Source organism: Schistocerca gregaria, chromosome 3, assembly GCF_023897955.1.
Source record: "Schistocerca gregaria isolate iqSchGreg1 chromosome 3, iqSchGreg1.2, whole genome shotgun sequence".
Lineage (NCBI taxonomy): Eukaryota > Metazoa > Arthropoda > Insecta > Orthoptera > Acrididae > Schistocerca > Schistocerca gregaria.
In genome coordinates this window covers 275556473-275577840 of record NC_064922.1, presented here as the reverse complement: position 1 = coordinate 275577840, position 21368 = coordinate 275556473, and the positions used below count along the sequence as shown (strand labels likewise).

Genomic DNA, 21368 nt, shown 5'->3' with positions numbered 1-21368 from the left:
AGAACTACTTAAACCTAACTAACCTAGAACATCACACACATCCATGCCCGAGGCAGGATTCGAACCTGCGACCGTAGCGGTCGCTCGGTTCCAGACTGAAGCGCCTAGAACCACTCGGTCTATAACAACAGAAACGTAAGACTACAGACTACACTGTATACACACATCACAGTCATCCACACGTAACACATAGACATTTGACAAATCGCTACAAACCGGAGGAAGATAGCAGAAAAGCATCTCCACTAGGCCATTGACTACAAAGCCGAGGTGGGATGATCGCCTGCGTTCGTTTTCTGAGTATGGAAATACTTTGATTGGAGAGGAGACACAATTCACGTACATGAGTGTAATAACAAATGCTAAGGAAGGAGAGAGAGAGAGAGAGAGAGAGAGAGAGAGAGAGAGAGAGAGAGAGAGATGTACAATGAGGTTAAAGAAGACAGGATACCCGGTAATACGTTTCGGATCGTACCTCATTTTGCCTGACGTAGTGCAGCAACTCGATGTGGATTGGACTCATTAAGTCGTTCAAAGTCTCCTTCAGAAATATCCAGCCATGCTGCCTCTATAGCTGCCAATAATTGCGAATGTGTTGCTCATGGAGGACTTTGTGAACGAACTGACCTTTCGAATATGTCCCATAGATCATCGTTGGGATTCGTGTCGGGTGATCTGCGTGGTAAAATACTTCATTGGAACTGTCCAGATATTCTTCAAACCAATCGCGAACAATAGTGTGGCGGTGACAATTCCCTCTTTGTTTTGGAACGTGAAGTCCAAGAATGGCTGAAAATGATCTCTAAGTAGCTGAACATAACCATCTACAGTCGATGGTCGATTCAGTTTGACCAGAAAACCCATCCCATTCCATGTAAACACAGCCAACGCAATTATGGAGCGACAACCTGCTTGCGCAGAGCCATATTGACAACTTGGGTTCAAGGCTTCGTGAGGTCGGCGCCACACGCGAACCCTACCATCAGCTTTTATCAACTAAAATCTGGACTCATCCACCAGGCTACGGTTTTACAGTAGTGTGGGATCCAACCGATACAGTCACGAGCCTAGCAGAGGCACTGCAGACTATGTCGTGCTGTTAGCAAAGGCAGTCTCGTCGCTCGTCTGCTGCCATAGCCTATTAATGCTAAATTGCGCAGCTCTGTCCTAACGAAGACGTTCATCGTACTCCCACATTGATTTCTGCCGTTACTTCACGCATTGTTACTTGTCTGTTAGCACTGACAACTCTACGCAAACGCTGCTGCTCTCTGTCGTTAAGTAAAAGCTGTCGGCACTGCGTTTTCCATTGTGAGATGTAATGTTTGAAATTTCGTATTCTCAGCACATTCTTAACACGTTGGATTTCGGAATTTTCAAACTTTTACGAAGTGGAAGCTCCCATGGGTCTTGTTCCAACCACCTCCATCTGTATGTATACATATCGCTATCCCATTAATTTTGACACCGCACTGCATTTTATCGGGCCTGTACATCAAATGTCATAGATTAACTTACTTCCTAACATAAAATCGCATTCTCCTGTTTGTCTAATGGATAAGAGAAACTGGTCCATCACACATGCAGAGTAACAGATGCTATCATTCCCATTATCACAAACTTGCTTCACCATTTGATTAAGCTTATAGCAATCAGGTGGCAAAGGTGCAGCGAAGCTTACACGGTAATAATAATGTGCAATTTCGTTATATTTGCATGGTACAGTATTTCAGTGCCTTGCGTGTGTAACTGTAACATGACTATGACAATAGGATGTTATTTTTCAGGGACGCGTTGACGACCATTCTGTCCGGACTGTACGCCAAGCTGCTCGTGGTGCTGGGCGTCGCATTTCCTATGGCCGAGACTATATCCGCACATGTTCCTGCTTCCTTCTACGAGGTAAGGTGCGGTTGCCATGGATAAACAATGTATGCCTCTGGTAATAGGAGTACTACTTAATTTTTTTTTCCATTTTCACTCATTTTTATTTAGACCGCAACTTAGATTCCAAAAGTAAGTACTACACTCATTGAACTTACAGTCACGGTTAATCTGAAGTAGCGCTTACCAGCTTGTCATTGTATATACCTAGAGCAGGGAAGTTGCTGACAGAATGTTCTGGAAATATGAAAGTGACCCTCGACTTTATTTGAAATGTTTTCATGTGTCTTGCCTTCTTCCCCACACACACACACACACTAACACACACACACACACACACACCCACACACACACACACAAATACCAACGTTTTTATTTACCGTTCGCAAAAATACTGTAAATAGTGCAAAGTAGATGTAGGCTAAATTTAATACAAGCCTTTTCATCTACCAATCTTAAAACATAATTTTGCCTGCTTACTGAACCTGATCTCCTTTAATATTGTTCCGTTTCCTATAATGAACGAAAGAGAAGAATGTGTTTTATTTACAGAATTACAAAAGACCCGAAGGGAATAAATCAGTAACAAAATTGTTAGTGACGACGTTCTTGTACGCGCTTGTGAGAATTTCAGTCTTGTATGAGGGTGTAAATGTTGTACTAAGGTAGTGATGACGACTACAGCCTGAAGAAATGACAGTTACAGTGAGTGAAAATTACATAAATCCTGATAGACAGTACAGGGGGCTAGAAAGGTACTGAATGGTTGCATACATTTATAATACTACATTAATAATTTTATGTGTTAGTGTAGAGTCCAGGAATAGACAACAAATCAATAAAATCTTACCTTCAGTTAAGGTTCAAATGGCTCTAAGCACTATGGGAGTTCCCTAGACCTGAAACTACTTAAACCTAACAGTTTAACACACAGCCATGCCCGAGGCAGAATTTGGCCCTGCGACCGTAGCAGCGGCACTGTTGCGGACTGAAGAGCCTAAAACCGCTCGGCCTTAGCGGCCGGCTTCAGTTACGTAAATCTAGTGACAGGTGATGGCCAGTGTGCCATAAAAAATGTTGACGAAAATCCGAACAAGTGTACATTGTCGCTGCAGTGTTTTATACGATGGCCTGTCGAACATACGTGTTGCTTCCCTTTGGTAGCGGCTACTCGTACCTGCCCTCAGGCGAAATACACTCCTGAAAATGGAAAAAAGAACACATTGACACCGGTGTGTCAGACCCACCATACTTGCTCCGGACACTGCGAGAGGGCTGTACAAGCACTGATCACACGCACGGCACAGCGGACACACCAGGAACCGCGGTGTTGGCCGTCGAATGGCGCTAGCTGCTCAGCATTTGTGCTCCGCCGCCGTCAGTGCCAGCCAGTTTGCCGTGGCATACGGAGCTCCATCGCAGTCTTTAAAACTGGTAGCATGCCGCGACAGCGTGGACGTGAACCGTATGTGCAGTTGACGGACTTTGAGCGAGGGCGTATAGTGGGCATGCGGGAGGCCGGGTGGACGTACCGCCGAACTGCTCAACACGTGGGGCGTGAGGTCTCCACAGTACATCGATGTTGTCGCCAGTGGTCGGCGGAAGGTGCACGTGCCCGTCGACCTGGGACCGGACCGCAGCGACGCACGGATGCACGCCAAGACCGTAGGATCCTACGCAGTGCCGTAGGGGACCGCACCGCCACTTCCCAGCAAATTAGGGACACTGTTGCTCCTGGGGTATCGGCGAGGACCTTTCGCAACCGTCTCCATGAAGCTGGGCTACGGTCCCGCACACCGTTAGGCCGTCTTCCGCTCACGCCGCAACATCGTGCAGCCCGCCTTCAGTGGTGTCGCGACAGGCGTGAATGGAGGGACGAATGGAGACGTGTCGTCTTCAGCGATAAGAGTCGCTTCTGCCTTGGTACCAATGATGGTCATATGCGTGTTTGGCGCCGTGCAGGTGAGCGCCACAATCAGGACTGCATACGACCGAGGCACACAGGGCCAACACCCGGCATCATGGTGTGGGGAGCGATCCCTACACGGGCCGTACACCTCTGGTGACCCTCGATGGGACACTGAATAGTGCACGGTACATCCAAACCGTCATCGAACCCATCGTTCTACCATTCCTAGACCGGCAAGGGAACTTGCTGTTCCAACAGGACAATGTACGTCCGCATGTATCCCGTGCCACCCAACGTGCTCTAGAAGGTGTAAGTCAACTACCCTGGCCAGCAAGATCTCCGGATCTGTCCCCCATTGAGGTTGTTTGGAACTGGATGAAGCGTCGTCTCACGCGGTCTGCACGTCCAGCACGAACGCTGGTCCAACTGAGGCGCCAGGTGGAAATGGCATGGCAAGCCGTTCCACAGGACTACATCCAGCATCTCTACGATCGTCTCCATGGGAGAATAGCAGCCTGCATTGCTGCGAAAGGTGGATATACACTGTACTAGTGCCGACATTGTGCAAGCTCTGTTGCCTGTGTCTATGTGCCTGTGGTTCTGTCAGTGTGAGCATGTGATGTATCTGACCCCAGGAATGAGTCAATAAAGTTTCCCCTTCCTGGGACAATGAATTCACGGTGTTCTTATTTCAATTTCCAGGAGTGTATTTACATGTTGATCGTCTCATCCAAACATTCACCCATAGTGGCCGTGGTAGCGCAAGAGTAAAACAGAGGCATATCTGAATCTTTATTTCTTATTTCAGTTTATGCACCAGCTCGCTGTTCCTGTTCACCTTTAATTCATTTTAGTTGATTGTTACAGTTGTGTAACTCACTTTTACGGACGTCAACTTGAATTTCAACATTTTCTGTGACAGCATTCCTCCTGCTGCTCTTTTTCGTTCACGTATACACTTAACGTAACACCCTAGTTGTGTCTCTTATTATACACACACCAAGAAAAGTCTTCATCACCTCGGTTCAGAGAGTTCTATAACCTATACAGAAAATTGTAATATAGATTAACATAAACATCATTTCCGCTCTTTTTATTGCTCATGAAAACCACACATTGCATGTTATACCACCATACAGCGAGAGCTTCAGAGGTGGTGGTCCAGACTGCTGTACGCACCGGAACCTCAAATACTCAGTAGCACGTCCTCTTGCATTGGTACATTCCTGTATTTGCCGTGGCATACTATCCACAAGTTCATGAAGCCACTGTCGGTACAGATTGTCCCACTCCTTAACTGCAATTCGGAGTAGATCCCTCAGAGTGGCTGGTGAGTCACGTCGCCCATAAACAGCCATTTCAATCTATCCCAGGTATGTCCGATAGGGTTCATGTCTGGAGAACATGCTGGCCACTCTAGCCGAGCGATGTCGTTATCCCGCAGGAAGTCATTCACAAGATGTGCACGATGGGGGCGCGAATTGTCGTCCGTGAAGACGAATGCCTCGCCAATATGCTGCCGATATGGTTGCATAATCGGTCGGTGAATGGCATTCACGTATCGTACAGCCGTTACGGCTGTGTATTTCGGCCCCACTTAATGCCACCCCAAAACAGCAGGGAACCTCCACCTTGATGCACTCGCTGGACAGTGTGTCTAGGGCGTTCAGCCTGACCCCGTTGCCTCCAAGCACGTCTTTGACGATTGTCTGGTTGAAGGCATATGCGATACTCATCGGTGAAGAGAACGTGATTGCAACCCTGAGCGGTCCATTCGGCATGTTGTTGGGCCCATCTGTACCGCAGTGCATGGTGCCGTGGTTGCAAAGATGGATCTCGCCATGGATGTCCGGAGGGAACTTGCGCATCATGCAGCCTACTGCGCACAGTTTGAGTGTAACACGACGTCCTGCGGCTGCAATTTAAACATAGTGGTGCTTCTGTCAGGGTTCCTCCGACTGAGTCTTTTTTTATGAAAGACAAAAATTGAAACTTCGGCAAATACTTCATGCAAATAAACATGTTTTTTCTTCATTATACTGTCTCTCAAACGTCATACAAATTAAACAATATGCCCAGTGTGAAAAAAAGGGTAAAAATTTAGTTTGCACAGTAGTTTTTTTTTTCGCACTCAAAACCGGATCTCCTGCTTATTTGGCAGACCCGGGACTGAACCATTTTTTAAGACAATAAATTAAAAATAATACAAAAGTAGTATCTCGACAAAAACAAAAGGGTTACATCAGAAAAACGGGTATGAAGGAATACGGCGTTAATTTTAACGTGCCCCTACCTTTCTTTCCTCCGTCACTTCTACATCGTGTAACATTTAAATCCATACAAGAGTGTCCACAAAAAACGGGGGGTGGGGAGATTTCAACTCATCCTACACCATCGATGAAAAACAAGATACCGCATATTAGAAAAAAGCTCTCGATAACGTGGCATCCTGAGCTACGTCGAATGGGCTGTGTCCATCTATTGGGAAAAGGCACTGGTATCTGCGTCATATCCACTCACCGTCACGTAGTGGACATAATTTTCAACAAGCAACATGATGCCATTGTTCTTCGATCGGGGAAAGAAGGCGAACTTAATCGCACGAAAATAGCGAGATAGCCGCCTCCGACGTCCTGAGAACAAAAGCCAGTTGTCGGCGAAGCCATCTCCAATGGCCATGACCACAGGAGATCAACCGATGATATAATGTATCAGTTTCGTGGCAACGATTGCAGTGGTCCGTCACACTGAGGGCAATACGAAAAAGTCACACGTTGTTAGGTACAATATCATGAACAACTTGGTACCACGAGGACGCTACTTCCATCAGGAAAATCGGGAGGCTGGCGTTAGACCAAACAATCCTCCAGTTCTTTTCTGGCGACAGGGCTTCAAAAGAGGGAATACTATGAGAAACTGACCAGCGACTTAACAGCATCCTTAGAGAGAGATTGGCTTGGCAAAGGATATTTACACCCAAATATCTGACTTCAAGAAAAAAAGTCCTTGGTGTGCCGTAGTTTATAACTAATACTACCAATATCTGAAGGAGTTGTTCAACTTGCCGATCAGATATAGTCTTGAAGGCGAGCTGTAAGTCACCGGGGGGCGCGTTGACATATTAAAACGGTGCAACAGATGAATAAGGCAGAAGCCTTAACCCGAATGTCAGGGAGGCCCAAACCTCCCAGCAGACGGGGGCGCGCAATGACCCCATAACGCACGCGAAATATAGAGTTAAACGAAATAAAGCTGCCAGTTAAACTTCGAAAATTGCGGTACATCGTCGCAGGACGTGTAAATATCTGTGCAATAAAATGAGCCTTACTGAAAACATACGTTTCCATCGTCCGGACCTTATGAAGAAGTGAGAGGGAGCGACGCTCGTCTTCAATGACTGCTCCCTGAGTCTTATCCGTGACAGACTTCCAGTTTTTTTTTTGTCATCAGTCTACTGACTGGTTTGATGCGGCCCGCCTCTACAGTTTTTGCCCTCTACAGCTCCCTCTAGTACCATGGAAGTCATTCCCTCATGTCTTAGCAGATGTCCTATCATCTTGTCCCTTCTCCTTATCAGTGTTTTCCACATATTCCTTTCCTCTCCGAGTCTGCGTAGAACCTCCTCATTCCTTACCTTATCAGTACACCTAATTTTCAACATTCGTCTATAGCACCACATCTCAAATGCTTCGATTCTCTTCTGTTCCGGTTTTCCCACAGTCCATGTTTCACTACCATACAATGCTGTACTCCAGACGTACATCCTCAGAAATTTCTTCCTCAAATTAAGGCCGGTATTTGATATTAGTAGACTTCTCTTGGCCAGAAATGCCTTTTTTGCCATAGCAAGTCTGCTTTTGATGTCCTCCTTGCTCCGTTCGTCATTGGTTATTTTACTGTCTAGGTAGCAGAATTCCTTAACTTCATTGACTTCGTGACCATCAATCCTGATGTTAAGTTTCTCGCTCTTCTCATTTCTACTACTTCTCATTACCTTCGTCTTTCTCCGATTTACTCTCAAACCATACTGTGTACTCATTAGACTGTTCATTCCGTTCAGCAGATCATTTAATTCTTCTTCACTTTCACTCAGGATAGCAATGTCATCAGCGAATCGTATCATTGATATCCTTTCACCTTGTTTTTTAATTCCACCCCTGAACCATTCTTTTATTTCCATCATTGCTTCCTCGATGTACAGATTGAAGAGTAGGGGCGAAAGGCTACAGCCTTGTCTTACTCCCTTCTTAATACGAGCACTTCGTTCTTGATTGTCCACTCTTATTATTCCCTCTTGGTTGTTGTACATATGATATATGACCCGTCTCACCCTATAGCTTACCCCTACTTTTTTCAGAATCTCGAACAGCTTGCACTATTTTATATTGTCGAACGCTTTTTCCAGGTCGACAAATCCTATGAACGTGTCTTGATTTTTCTTTAGCCTTGCTTCCATCATTAGCCGTAACGTCAGAATTGCCTGTCTCCTGCCTTTACTTTTCCTAAAGGCAAACTGATCTTCACCTAGCGCATTCTCAATTTTCTTTTCCATTCTTCTGTATATTATTCTTGAAAGCAGCTTCGATGCATGAGCTGTTAAGCTGATTGTGCGATAATTCTCGCACTTGTCAGCTCTTGCCGTCTTCGGAATTGTGTGGATGATGCTTTTCCGAAAGTCAGATGGTATGTCGCCAGACTCATATATTCTACACACCAACGTGAATAGTCGTTTTGTTGCCACTTCCCCTAATGATTTCAGAAATTCTGATGGAATGTTATCCATCCCTTGTGCCTTATTTGACCGTAAGTCCTCCAAGGCTCTTTTAAGTTCCGATTCTAATACTGGATCCCCTATCTCTTCTAAATCGACTCCTGTTTCTTCTTCTATCACATCAGACAAATCTTCACCCTCATAGAGGCTTTCAATGTATTCTCTCCTCTGCATTTAACAGTGGAATTCCCGTTGCACTCTTAATGTTACCACCGTTGCTTTTAATGTCACCAAAGGTTGTTTTGACTTTCCTGTATGCTGAGTCTGTCCTTCCGACAATCATATCTTTTTCGATGTCTTCACATTTTTCCTGCAGCCATTTCGTCTTAGCTTCCCTGCAGTTCCTATTTATTTCATTCCTCAGCGACTTGTATTTCTGTATTCCTGATTTTCCCGGAACATATTTGTACTTCCTCCTTTCATCCATCAACTGAAGTATTTCTTCTGTTACCTATGTTTTCTTCGCAGCTACCTTCTTTGTACCTATGTTTTTCTTCCCAACTTCTGTGATGGGCCTTTTTAGAGACGTCCATTCCTCTTCAACTGTGTTGCCTACTGCCCTATTCCTTATTGCTGCATCTATAGCGTTAGAGAACTTCAAACGAATCTTGTCATTCCTTAGAACTTCCGTATCCCACTTCTTAGCGTATTATTCTTCCTGACTAATGTCTTGAGCTTCAGCCTACTCTTCATCACTACTATGTTGTGATCTGAGTCTATATCTGCTCCTGGGTACGCCTTACAATCCAGTATCTGATTTCGGAATCTCTGTCTGACCATGATGTAATCCAATTGAAATCTTCCCGTATCTCCCGGCCTTTTCCAAGTATACCTCCTCCTCTTGTGATTCTTGAACAGGGTATTCGCTATTACTAGCTGAAACTTGTTACAGAACTCAATTTGTCTTTCTCCTCTTTCATTCCTTGTCCCAAGCCCATATTCTCCTGTAACCTTTTCTTCTACTCCTTCCCCTACAACTGCATTCCAGTCGCCCATGACTATTAGATTTTCGTCCCCCTTCACATACTGCATTACCCTTTCAATATCCTCATACACTTTATCTGTTCATCTTCAGCTTGCGACGTCGGGATGTATACCTCAACTATCGTTGTCGGTGTTGGTCTGCTGTCGATTCTGATTAGAACAACCCGGTCACTGAACTGTTCACAGTAACACACCCTCTGCCCTACCTTCCTATTCATAACGAATCCTACACCTGTTATAACATTTTCTGCTGCTGCTGTTATTATCCGATACTCATCAGACCAGAAATCCTTGTCTTCCTTCCACTTCACTGCACTGACCCCTACTATATCTAGACTGAGACTTTGCATTTCCCTTTTCAGATTTTCTAGTTTCCCTACCACGTTTAAGCTTCTGACATTCCACGCCCCGACTCCTAGAACATTATCCTTTCGTTCATTATTCAATCTTTTTCTCATGGTAACCTCCCCCTTGGCAGTCCCCTCCCGGAGATCTGAATGGGGGACTATTCCGGAATCTTTTGCCAATGGAGAGATCGTCATGACACATCCACATGTCCTGTGGATACACGTTACGTGTCTTTAATGCAGTGGTTTCCATTGCCTTCTGCATCCTCATGTCGTTGATCATTGCTGATTCTTCCGCCTTTAGGGGCAATTTCCCACCCCTAGGACAAGAGAGTGCCCGGAACCTCTATCCGCTCCTCCGCCCTCTTTGACAAGGCCGTTGGCAGAATGGGGCTGATTTCTTATGCCGGAAGTCTTCGGCCGCCAATGCTGATTATTTATCAAAATTTAGGCAGTGGCAGGGATCTAACCCGGGACCGAAGACGTTTTGATTATGAACCAAAGACGCTACCCCTAGACCACGGGTGCAGTTTAGCCAGGTGTAACGGACAACAGTCAATTATAACACCTAACGATCGATACCGGGTGACCTTCAGAGCCCACAGAATTTCAACAGCGTCAAACCCTCGCACACTGAGTAGGCGACATTTCTGGTAATTAACACGCGCTCCCGTGAGACGACAAAAGGCTTCCAAACCTTCTTTCAGCAGTGGTGTATCATCATGGGTACAGAGGAGAACAGTAACGTCATCAGCATATGCACGAACGGTATTCTCACAACAGTGACCAGACACCCAAACGAGCAACTATAGATCGCAATAAAGGTTCCAGAAACAGCACGTAGAGCGACATAGATAATAGATTCCCTTGAACAACACCGTGACACACCGCGATGGGGGAAGTAAGCCGTTGTGCAGCACCGTTAAAACCAACAATTGTCAATTCTCGCATAAGCAACCCATGATTAACGCGATCGAACGCTTGGTGAAAATCAATGAAAAGCAAAGCGCTTCGCACGGGAATGGTGGAAGCAATCGAAATTAATTAATTAGAAACGAGATTCAGGGAGAGTACGACCCGGAAGACAACTTTGATGGCTCGTGATGATGGTAGCCAACAATACCGATAGTCGGCTACTTACCAGCATGCGCCACTATTTTATAATCGTAGTTGAAGAGGGGTATCGGACGGACCTGAGACACACGCAAACGTCCCGGCTTTTTGGGAATCAGAGCTATTTTAGCAACCTTAAAGTTGGGTGGCAGAATGCCTCAATGGAATACTTCATTCACCATGGAAGTAATGTATCTCCTATCAGGGGTCAAAATCGAATATAAAATTCTTTGGGAAGGCCAATGGGGCCAGGCGATTTGTGGGAGGGAGAAGGGGCCGCAATATCAAGTACATCATCGAGATGCAATACAGAGAAAAACTTTTCTTGGAGAGCTGGCATAACAACACTGTCAAGGTGTGAGGTAAAATCAACATACGGTGGACCGTCTGACTCCACTTCAGTATAAAGTTTGGATAAGTACTGGTAACGTTCACGCATATCAGATTTGGAGGACCACTCACGCCCATCTAGAGAACGAATGGTACACTAATGGCCATTAAAATTGCTACACCACGAAGATGACGTACTACAGACGCGAAGTTTAACCGACAAGAAGAAGATGCTGTGATATGCAAATTATAAGCTTTTCAGAGCATTCACACAAGGTTGGCGCCGTTGGCGACACCTGCAACGTGCAGACATGAGGAAAGTTTCCAACCAATTTGTCATACACAAACAGCAGTTGACCGGCGTTGCCTGGTGAAACGTTGTTGTGATGCCTCCTGTAAGGAGGAGAAATGCGTACCATCACCTTTCTGACTTTGATAAAGGTCGGATTGTATCCTATCGCGATTGCAGTTTATCGTATCGTGACATTGTTGCTCGGGTTGGTCGAGATCGAATGACTGTTAGCAGAATATGGAATCGATGGGTTCAGAAGGTTAATACGGAACGCCGTGCTGGATCCCAACGGCCTCGTATCACTAGCAGTCGAAATGACAGGCATTTTATCCGCACGGCTGTAACGGATCGTGCAGCCACGTCTCGATCCCTGAGTCAGCAGATGGGGACGTTTGCAAGACAACAACCATCTACATGTACAGTTCGACGACGATTACAGCAGCATGGACTATCAGCTCAGAGACCATGTCTGCGGTTACCCTTGACGCTGCATAACAGACAGAAACGCATGCGATGGTGTACTCAACGACGAACATGGGTGCACGAATGGTAAAATGTCATTTTTTCGGATTAATCCAGGTTCTGTTTACAGCATCACGGAGGTCGCATCCGTGTTTGGCGACATCGCAGTGAACGCACATTGGAAGCGTGTATTCGTCATCGCCATATTGACGTACCACCCGGCGTCATGGTATGGGGTGCCATTGGTTATTCGTCTAGGTCACCTCTTGTTCGCATTGACGGCACTTTGAACAGTGGACGTTACATTTTAGATGTGTTACGAGCCGTGGCTCTACCCTTCATTCCATCCCTGTGAAACCCTACATTTCAGCGGATAATGCTCGACTGCATGTTGCAGGTCCTGTACGGGCCTTTCAGGATACAGAAAATGTTCGACTGCTGCCCTGGCCAGCACATTCTCCAGATCTCTCGCCAATTGAAAACTTATGGTCAATGGTGGCCGAGCAACTGGCTCGCCACAATACGACTGTCACTACTCTTGATGAACTGTGGTATCGTGTTGAAGCTGCATGGGCACCTGTACCTGTACACGCAATGCAAGCTCTGTTTGACTCAATGCCCAGGCGTATCAAGGCCGTTATTACGACCAGAGGTGGTTGTTCTGGGTACTGATTTGTCAGGGTCTATGCACCCAAACTGAGTGAAAATGCAATCACATTTCAGTTCTGGTATAATATATTTGTCCAATGAATACCCGTTTATCATCTGCATTTCTTCTTGGTGTAGCAATTTTAATGGCCAGTAGTGTAGAAAGATACGTTTTGAGATCACTTGTGAAGCCGAAGAAGATGATATAGAGAGGGCAACTCATCCTGTACGATTGAACTAGGCTGGGAACCCTATCGGTCACCATCCATTTCGCTTTCATACGGTGGACGTCTACGACTCTCAAGGAGGCATCACGAGCATTATCGAAAAGATCGCGTAGGGCAGCGTAGTAAAATTCCCTTATTCGCCTTACTTCAGCGCTAAATTGCTTGAGTGTAGTTCGAATCTCGTATTTAGCAAAATGCATCTCACCGTTCTAGAAGTGAGGAATAACGCGCCTGGGAATGCGTTGTCTGCCACCATACGTCTGTGATGATGCCTTGCAGAGAGGGGTTCGTGAGATGGAGAGTGTTTGACCTCCATAAAGGGCAAGAAAAAAGGACCCGCTGCGGGACATGGTTAAAAGTTATTGAAACAGCACAGTGATCAGTGAAACTGGCAGGAATTACATCAATCTATAGAAGCTGACTACATGTGGGGGCAGATAAATAAAAGCTGTCCAATCGGCTACTTTAAGTAGCTGTAAAAGATGTAAACCGCACCAATGTAGGATATCTGCAAACCCAAGCATCTTGGAGATGTAAGGACGTCACCATAACATTAAGTTCACGACAAAATGTATAATTTGGGGTCTGATCTACAGGACGTAAGACGTAGTTAAAATCGCCCCCCAAGAAAACCTTGCGCGGATTCCGTCGGAATGAATAAACAACTTCTTCCTCATAAAACCGCTCGATGAGATGAACGACCTGATCCAGACGGAGCGTAAAGAAAAATTAAGGTGAGGTCATAAAAGCTACAGCCTATACCGTGACCATCATCTAGCGTTTCGAAGTCTGCCAGCGGGATTCCATCTCGACAAAGCAAAGGCATACCGGTAGAATTTTCAGGCAAGACATTGAAAAACAGAGTATCCAGGAAGACAAAACACATCAAATAATACCTCTTGTAAACACTCGATATCAGCTTGGGAATCGTAAATAAACTGGCCTGCATCTGTTAGCAAAAGTAAGGTCAATAAAACTACACTAAGGAAAAAGCACTCATGACGTCCGTCTCTCCTCGACGACCGGAGGCGGGGGAAAGAAGGTATAATTCTAATACTCTCCTCCGGAAGCCGAGGAACACTCGTTTTTCTTTTGACGACGTGCCGCTGCACGTGGAGGTTGAAAACGCTGTTTCACACCACTCCGTGAAAACATACACTCTTGATGTGGAGCGAATAGGGGTACGTCAAGCTCCGATTTGATAGAGGAGCCATCGCCACTGCACTTATCGGGGAGCACAACTCAGAACGACGAACTGCAACATCAGGTACAGAAGAGACAGGTAATGTAGTGCCGGTGTCGCATGGCATCTCCTGATTATCATTAAGAGAACCCATAGAATCCTGTTGCTCCACCGTCTCAGCGTGGAGGTTTTCACCGGAACACTGTATAGACTGACCAGCAGGCAACGTCTCTGCAGGAATATCTGAACTCACGGGAACCCTCACGTCTACGGGTGTGAAGTGGGGGACGCAGATTCAACACATATTTCTACATCAACAGAAGCAGCTACATCATCTCGGGTAATACTAGAATCACAATTAACGTTAGTAGACAACTCATTACCGCCAGAATGTGCACCCTCTGTCAACGCCGTATCAGAAGAACGAGACTGGAATGGGGCGACCTAGATGTCTGTACCGTCCTCAGCCCGCCGGCCTTTGACTTTCGATGCAGGGCCGCCGTCCGTCATGGACAGAGGGCGCACTGAGAAAGCCGGTAACAGTGCTAAGGTCAAAGAAAGACGTTTTTGATAAGACGACGTCAGAACAGTAGTACGGCACGGACAATCAGATCTGAGATGACAGCTTTCGTTACAGAGAAAACATGTTCCTTCTTGCCCTGCGTACGTAATACGGATTCGGTAACCACAAACAGTTAAGTGGGAAGGAATATTTTTTTTAACGCACGTGTCCACAGTCTGGATACCATTATAACACTGGAAGCGATGTTGTGCTGACCAGCGTTCCCATCGGACTTGCCGTATTACTCCAAACGGAAGCAACGGTGTTTTAAGAAATGAATCGTCCACTTCAGGAGGAAGGTTACAAACTCCAATAGGAGTATACTCGAGTGCAGCATTTTCAAGGAGGACTTGACTAACGGATCCATCTAAATGTGTAAATAACACTTTACAACCAACCCGAGAAGGAAGCATACAAATCAGAATCTAAGTAAGCAGTATCTACCTGATCAGATGTAACACGGAAAACCTCAGCCAACCAATCGTGAATTTGTTAAGAGCCAGGTTGAACACGACGCGTAATCTCGTCAAAACTGAAACGAACAGTAGCTCGACAAGGAACACACTTAAGGGACTTTACAGACACCAGGGCGCGGAGAGAAAACACCGAGGCCAAGAGGAAAACGACAGCAAACTCCGCTGCTCCATTACGATGGACTCCGGCCGATACACCAACAAGACTGAGTAGCTTCTACACAAGCGGCGCTGCAGCATAGGCGGAAGTTAACTACGACCTGCGCGGTCGACGCGCAAGGTGACACTGAGATCCACCGAGGACACAGAGGATAGTGCGACTGCAGGCACTTACCTCTTGCCCACATTTCCTACTTACTGTCCACACAGTGCACTTATAGTACCCCTGCCCACTACACTTACTACTCGCGGCAGTCAATATAACAATTCCCGTGAGAGTTCGGGTAATGTAAGTGCATCAGCACTCAAGAAGATCATTGGGATGTGAGCCTTCTCTGTATCAAGATGGTAGGTATATGTTCTTTGATATTATCCTCTGTGTCCTTAGACGGAAAGAGCGTCTGCCATAGAAGCAAGAGAGTCCGAATTCAAATCTCGGTCGGGGCACACATTTTTAACTTTCCTCATTGATATGTATCAACATGTCTGAAAGAACAGATACCATCTTCATACACTATCTAGAATGTGCTGTGCTGGACGAAAAAACATTCTTTGGCATTGTGGTGGATTTTTATATTTTCGTCTAGAAGAGACCAAGTGGATGCTGCAACGAATAAAAATATGATATCACTTTAATTATGGCTTAAAGAAGATGAAATACTTAACTTTGAAACAAGCCATGTCAACAGCACTGTCTATGTATATTTGTTGCTGTCCGTGAACACTGACTTGAAACAGCACAGATTAGCAGTTTCTTCTTTCAATGTACAAATGACTATACTCTGAAGTGACAGAGATTATGGGATAACGTTATACAAGTATGCAGATAGCTGTAGTATCGCGTATAGGAGGTATAAAGGGACTACATTGGCGAAGCTATCATTTGTGCTCATATGATTCATGTGGAAATGTGAAAATGGTCGCACGACGAGAACTAAGAGACTTTGAATGGGGATTGGTAGTTGAAGCAAGACGCTAGGGCATTCCATTTCGGAAGTTGTTACGGAATTTCATATTCCGATATGCACAGTGTTAAGTGTGTGCCGATATAACCACAGTTCCCCACAGTTCCCCACAGTCGTTAAATGAACAAAGTAAGAGCATACGGACTATCAGATCAATTGTGTGATTGGATTGAGGAGTTCCTAGATAACAGAACGCAGCACGTCATTCTCAATGGAGAGAAGTCTTCCGAAGTAAGAGTGATTTCAGGTGTGCCGCAGGGGAGTGTCATAGGACCGTTGCTATTCACAATATACATAAATGACCTGGTGGATGACATCGAAAGTTCACTGAGGCTTTTTGCAGATGATGCTGTGGTGTATCGAGAGGTTGGAACAATGGAAAATTGTACTGAAATGCAGGAGGATCTGCAGCGAATTGACGCATGGTGCAGGGAATGGCAATTGAATCTCAATGTAGCGAAGTGTAATGTGATGCGAATACATAGAAAGATAGGTCCCTTATCATTTAGCTACAAAATAGCAGGTCAGCAACTGGAAGCAGTTAATTCCATAAATTATCTGGGAGTACGCATTAGGAGTGATTTAAAATGGAATGATCATATGAAGTTGATCGTCGTTAAAGCAGATGCCAGACTGAGATTCATTGGAAGAATCCTAAGGAAATGCAATCCGACAACAAGGGAAGTAGGTTACAGTACGCTTGTTCGCCCAATGCTTGAATACTGCTCAGCAGTGTGGGATCCGCACCAGGTAGGGTTGATAGAAGAGATAGAGAAGATCCAACGGAGAGCAGCGCGCTTCGTTACAGGATCATTTAGTAATTGCGAAAGCGTTACGGAGATGATAGATAAACTCCAGTGGAAGACTCTGCAGGAGAGACGCTCAGTAGCTCGGTACGGGCTTTTGTTAAAGTTTCGAGAACATACCTTAACCGAAGAGTCAAGCAGTATATTGCTCCCTCCTACGTATATCTCGCGAAGAGACCATGAGGATAAAATCAGAGAGATTAGAGCCCACACAGAAGCATACCGACAATCCTTCTTTCCACGTACAATACGAGACTGGAATAGAAGGGAGAACCGATAGAGGTACTCAGGGTACCCTCCGCCACACACCGTCAGGTGGCTTGCGGAGTACGGATGTAGATGTAGATGTAGATGTAGAAATTTCAGTTAATTTATACCTCAACACGGACAATGCAGTCGCCGACGGACTTCACTTAACCACCTCCAGCAGCGGCGTTTGCGTAGAGTAGTCGGTGCTAGCAGAAAAGCAACGATGCATGAAATAACCACAGAAATCAATTTGGGAACTCGACGAACGTATCCGCTAAGACAGTGAGGCGTAATTTGTCGTTAATGGGCTATGATTTTGATAACGGAACGACATCGCCTCTTCTGGGTTGGTAACTGCATCGGTTGGATCTTAGACGCCTGGAAAACCGTGGCCTGCTCCGATGACGTCCGATTTCAGTTGTTAAGAGCTGACGGTAGGGCTCGAGTGTGGCGCAGGCCCCACGAATCGATGACCAAGTTGTCAACAAGGCAGTGTGCAAGCTGGTGGTGTCTCCACAGTGGTGTGGTCTATGTCTGGTCCAACTGGACCGATCATTGGCACTTCAGCAATTATGTACGGCTATAGAGGGAGCCTTCCAAAGACTCGATGAGCCCATGGCACATAGAGTTGCTGCACTATTAGCGGCACGGGTAAAGGAGGCCCGACACTATATTAGGAGGTGTTCCACGACTTTTGTCACCTCGATGTTAGCTCTGTAGTGAGACGATGCTGTCGTCTTCTGCGATGATTACAGAGAGCTGAGTGGCACTCCGCTCTGACATAAGTTAAGTCTCCAGAAGCGGCGGCGTATCGAAACCCTCCAGGGTGTCTACTCCAACGTCTGTCGTTCATCACTACGTGTGGCAGCGACTTGTGGTTTCTCTCGTGAGGCATCAGCTTCGTCACCTTTGGTCGATATCAAACGATGTTGACCTGATTGCCTTAATTCCATCACATAGCATTTTCAAATGGTATGGGAATTAACATAGAACTACTTAAACCTAACTAGTCTAAGGACATCACACACATCCACACCCGAGGCAGGATTCGAACCTGCGACCGTAGCAGCCGCGTGGTTTCGGACTGAAGCGCCTAGAACCGCTCGAGCCTAGCAACCGACCCATAGCATTTTAATCCGTCCGCAACAATGGCTGCGAGAGACTGATAGGTAGGCAACTAGGAGTGTTAACTGTGATGCTCCACTGTTGCGCACCGCGGTTTATCGACATCTGTATGAAATCACGCGTCGCAGATCCACCTTGTACAACGATCAGCAGGGTCCCCACGTGGAGCAGCTCCTGTAGAGAGCGAACCGTGAAGCTGGAAATTTGAGGGTGACCCGATCTTCAACCTTATTTTACATCCAAACGGAACATCTCCGGACAGGGATTCCTTACCAAAACTCTACCCACTACCTTCTCAATAAACCCCACCGAAGCCTGTACATGATTTATGAAACAGTTCATAGCGTATTATTTATCGCTCAGCAGAAAAGCAATAGGACATTTTTGTGTGTAAAAGTAATATATATTAGCAGAAAAAGCTATTCTTCCCACAGGAAAACGAGTCACCTGGCCCATCTAGCTATTCCGTTACAACAGTGCCGACAGATGAAGTAGTTTGTCTCCATACGTGTCACACGAACAGGGGAGAAATTCATGCTGTTGGCGTGCCAGTCTTATCGCCGTATCAACCATCTGTCAGTTCCTTCACTTTTGACAAGTACTGGTTATCAACAACTGAGACGTGCAGCAACATCAGTATTTTAGATAGATGTACCTAACTAAATTCTTCACAGATAAGAATGCTCCACTTAGCCATTGCTGTACGTTATCTAACGCTGTCAGCATGAAAAGAGCTGCCACGTCAGCGCATGTTGCGTGATGTTCACTACTTAACCGCACACAAAATGCTGACATTCATGATTATCGTTAACACGAAGCACTTCACGAGTATGAATATCTAAAAGTTTATCTACCTGTCTGGTTAGGCTGCGGAAAAGCTGCATCATGAAGTATTGTTTCCGTTACTCTCTTGTAAGCAACTGTGGTGCAAAAAAATGTATACACAACTTACTAGAGAATGCCTACACAATGTGACTATTCGAAATATACCGAAAATCAAACGACAAGCAGATAACAGCGAATGGATTAGAAAAGTTATGTACCACTTTTCACAGAAATCAGTATTTACGGAGCTGCTACAGTTTTTCTGTAGCTCACACATGACAAGCCGGAAGAATATAAAAAGAACTAATTCATACACGAAACGATCATATTACGACATCAGACTGGTGTCAAATAGAAAAAGCACTCTGTCTTCAGGTCACAAGTGGCCCATCGGGACCATCCGACCGCCGTGTTATCCTCAGAGAAGGATGCGGATAGGAGGGGCGTGTGGTCAGCACACCGCTCTCCCGGTCGTTACGATGGTATTCTTGACCGAAGCCGCTACTATTTGGTCGAATAGCTCCTCAATTGGCATCACGAGGCTGAGTGCACCCCGAAAAAATGGCAACAGCAGATGGTGGCCTGGATGGTCACCCATCCAAGTGCCGACCATGCCCGACAGCGCTTAACTTCGATGATCTCACGGGAACCGGTGAAGCCACTGCGGCAAGGCCGTTACCGGTCAAATAGAAAGATTTATAGTAAGTGACGGAACAACCCGTGACTGGGTCTCCCGGCCGATAATGATATAAGGTCTCTTCATTTCATGGAGTACATGTGGCATATTTTGACTCATACGTATTGGCAGCGTATTACTAAATGAACCAGAACGTCTGTTGCATGGCTGTTTGTTTCAATATGCATTCGCTGCTGCCCGTTCCGGTGATAGGAGACTACCGAAAATCATTCCTATGAACGGTAATCTCTGACGTAAATTGTTTACTAAAGAAGCGAGAAAAGTGAAACAGGACAGCAGATTATGTGTACTTGCCGCAGCCGACGTTTCCATACGCATGGATAAGTCACCCTGGATAATGTATTTTAAACTGGAAACGCTCTGGAGTAGAATACTTCCAACCCTACAGTGCGGCACAGATACACGTTCGACATCTTTGGCGTGTGGAATCGTAGTAAGGCCTACCTCAAACACCTGAACAACCTTGATCTCAGCATTTAATCTGAAAGGAGAAGAGAGACACCAACAAATCCACGTCCTGGACATGTTATTCACTTTTTGTCTAATCCTCCGGCTTGTTTGATTAAGCCCAGCCCGCCACAAATCCTTTCCATCTTTGAGTAGCACTTACATCACCCTCTATAATTTTTGGATGCATTCCAGCCTATGTCTTCACCTAGCGTTTTCATCCTCCATAACTCTCTCTAGTAGCTAGCAAGTTATTCCCTAATGTCTTAACCCATGTTCTGTCATCTTGTCTGTTCCTCTTGTCACTGTTTACCATGTGTTTCTATTCTTCGCCGATTCTGAAGAGAACCTCTACATTCCCTCTCTCACTAGTGCACCTAATTTTCACCATCCATCTATAGAATCACATGTCAAAAGAACTAGGTCACTACTGAAATATGAGCCGAAACACGGAAAATCAGCCCACGAAGGAAAACTTGGGTAGCAAGAAATACATAAGGAGGAAACAAACAGAAGCGGTTTAATGCATGATGATAATGATGATGATGATGATAATGTCACCCGAGGTAGTGGGTCTGGAGAAATATCCACAGATATGCCAGGATGTTGGCACTGCACGGTGCTCTGCATTCTACAGCATGGTGTGACAGACAGGGCAGATTGCTATTCTTCATTAATGTAACATGTGTTGCTCTCATTTCCTCAGAAGCCAAAACCACTCAGTAACCTTGAGCAACCTGGGCGTAACACGTTTGCCCAACTTGGAATTTTGGCTGCTCCTAAACTTAGGATATTTGGGTGCCACCACCACTGAGTGGTTTGTCAGTGCAGTGCTCTTCAGTCTTATAACTGCCAGCTGATAGCTGGAGACACTCGTCTCAGGAGTGTTCATCCGTCCTTAGAAGGGTAA

General features: G+C 45.7%; 1 protein-coding gene across 2 annotated transcripts in view; it reads left to right on the top strand.

The window, feature by feature from the left end:
* The window catches only part of LOC126354785 (proton channel OtopLc-like), a 223333-nt gene that overhangs the window by 131782 nt on the left and 70183 nt on the right, over positions 1–21368 (top strand). For both annotated transcript variants that reach the window (XM_050004692.1, XM_050004693.1), the window contains exon 4: positions 1788–1902. In XM_050004692.1, the coding sequence (XP_049860649.1) occupies positions 1788–1902 (115 nt within the window). The remainder of the gene's footprint in view (positions 1–1787; positions 1903–21368) is intronic.